The 1,380-nt window shown below is 49.8% G+C and overlaps 1 protein-coding gene across 10 annotated transcripts in view; it reads left to right on the forward strand.

The window, feature by feature from the left end:
* Window positions 1-1,380, forward strand: part of dlg1b (discs large MAGUK scaffold protein 1b) — a 58,468-nt gene that overhangs the window by 45,052 nt on the left and 12,036 nt on the right. For all 10 annotated transcript variants that reach the window (XM_008402864.2, XM_008402865.2, XM_008402866.2 and 7 more), the window contains one exon: window positions 1,033-1,339. In XM_008402864.2, the coding sequence (XP_008401086.1) occupies window positions 1,033-1,339 (307 nt within the window). The remainder of the gene's footprint in view (window positions 1-1,032; window positions 1,340-1,380) is intronic.

The following is a 1,380-nucleotide window of genomic DNA, read 5'->3' on the forward strand; positions in this document are numbered from 1 at the left end:
CAGAGGCGGAAGTCAGAGCTCCGCGCAACGCAAATAATGTTCCGGCTGAAACACGGTGCGCTAAATGATGAAACATAAATTAACGAAGCTTCGAGGCAGGTCAATTTTCCTCGAGGAATTTTAATAATCGAGGTTCTCGAATCACTGGAGGAATCGTTTCAGCCCTACTGTATATAAAACACCACATGCTGCTGTTGTGTTCAATCTTGTACGAGGGGGAACCCAAAAGTTTCCAGAATGACGCTGCTGCACGCGCGGTTTTCCTGACGCTGCTGCACGCGCGGTTTTCCTAGCACACGGTTCTGCCGCCACGCCTCCTCACATCACGCCAAGCGGCGCTGATGTGGAAGGTTTCGTCACCCGCAGTGAATTTTCCTGTCCAGCCGTCGTTTTCCTTCATGGAGAAGTTCTGAGCTGCGCGGCTGAAGCTTTGCTTCCTGCTCAAAGCGGGTGAACCACGAGAAAACTTGAGCTTGACACATAGCGTCATCCTTGTAAGCCTACAGAAACTATTTTAATATTAAGACTTTAGCTTTATGTGAAATTGTTGTTAAGATCGTTTATTTCTAGATTAGACGGTTAAGATATCATAGATAACAGTTAGCATGTCAGCATAGATAACACTGCTGCTTCTGTTAGCATAAAGTCTGACATGAGTAAAACTGTTAGCATGGAGCCGTTAGCTCGTTAGCTTAAAGCCTCCATCTTGTTTTTGCTTCTGCTGGATCAGTTTGGATGTTTTATGCTGTCCAGATCTTTACTGATGAGTATTTATTAAACATTGACTCCAGTTAAACACGTGATCCGAGTTCTGATGAAGGTTTAATGCTTCTCCCAGGAAACGTTGAACGTCTAATAATGAAGGAATAAAATATTTTAACGGGGGAATAAAGTGGGTCAGGATTTTATGAGACGACAATAAATGATGTTCATAAACTGTCTGGTTCTGCTTCAGCATCAGGGAAGGCCCTGATCCAGTGATGATGATGATGATGAAGAGCTCAGGTTACCTGTGTGTTGTGTTGGCCTCAGGGTGAACGACGTCATCCTGCGGGTGAACGAGGTGGACGTCCGGGACGTGACCCACAGCCGGGCCGTGGAGGCGCTGAAGGAGGCGGGGTCTCTGGTGCGCCTCTACGTCCGGCGGAGGAAGCCGCTGTCGGAGAAGCTGATGGAGATCAAGCTGGTGAAAGGACCCAAAGGTCTGGGCTTCAGCATCGCGGGCGGCGTCGGGAACCAGCACATCCCCGGAGACAACAGCATCTACGTCACCAAGATCATCGAAGGCGGCGCCGCGCAGAAGGACGGCAGGCTGCAGATCGGAGACAAGCTGCTGGCCGTGAGTCCCCGAACCGCAGAGCCAACATGGCCGCCGGGCGC

This window comes from Poecilia reticulata, unplaced genomic scaffold, assembly GCF_000633615.1.
Source record: "Poecilia reticulata strain Guanapo unplaced genomic scaffold, Guppy_female_1.0+MT scaffold_265, whole genome shotgun sequence".
In the NCBI taxonomy this organism is placed as follows: domain Eukaryota; kingdom Metazoa; phylum Chordata; class Actinopteri; order Cyprinodontiformes; family Poeciliidae; genus Poecilia; species Poecilia reticulata.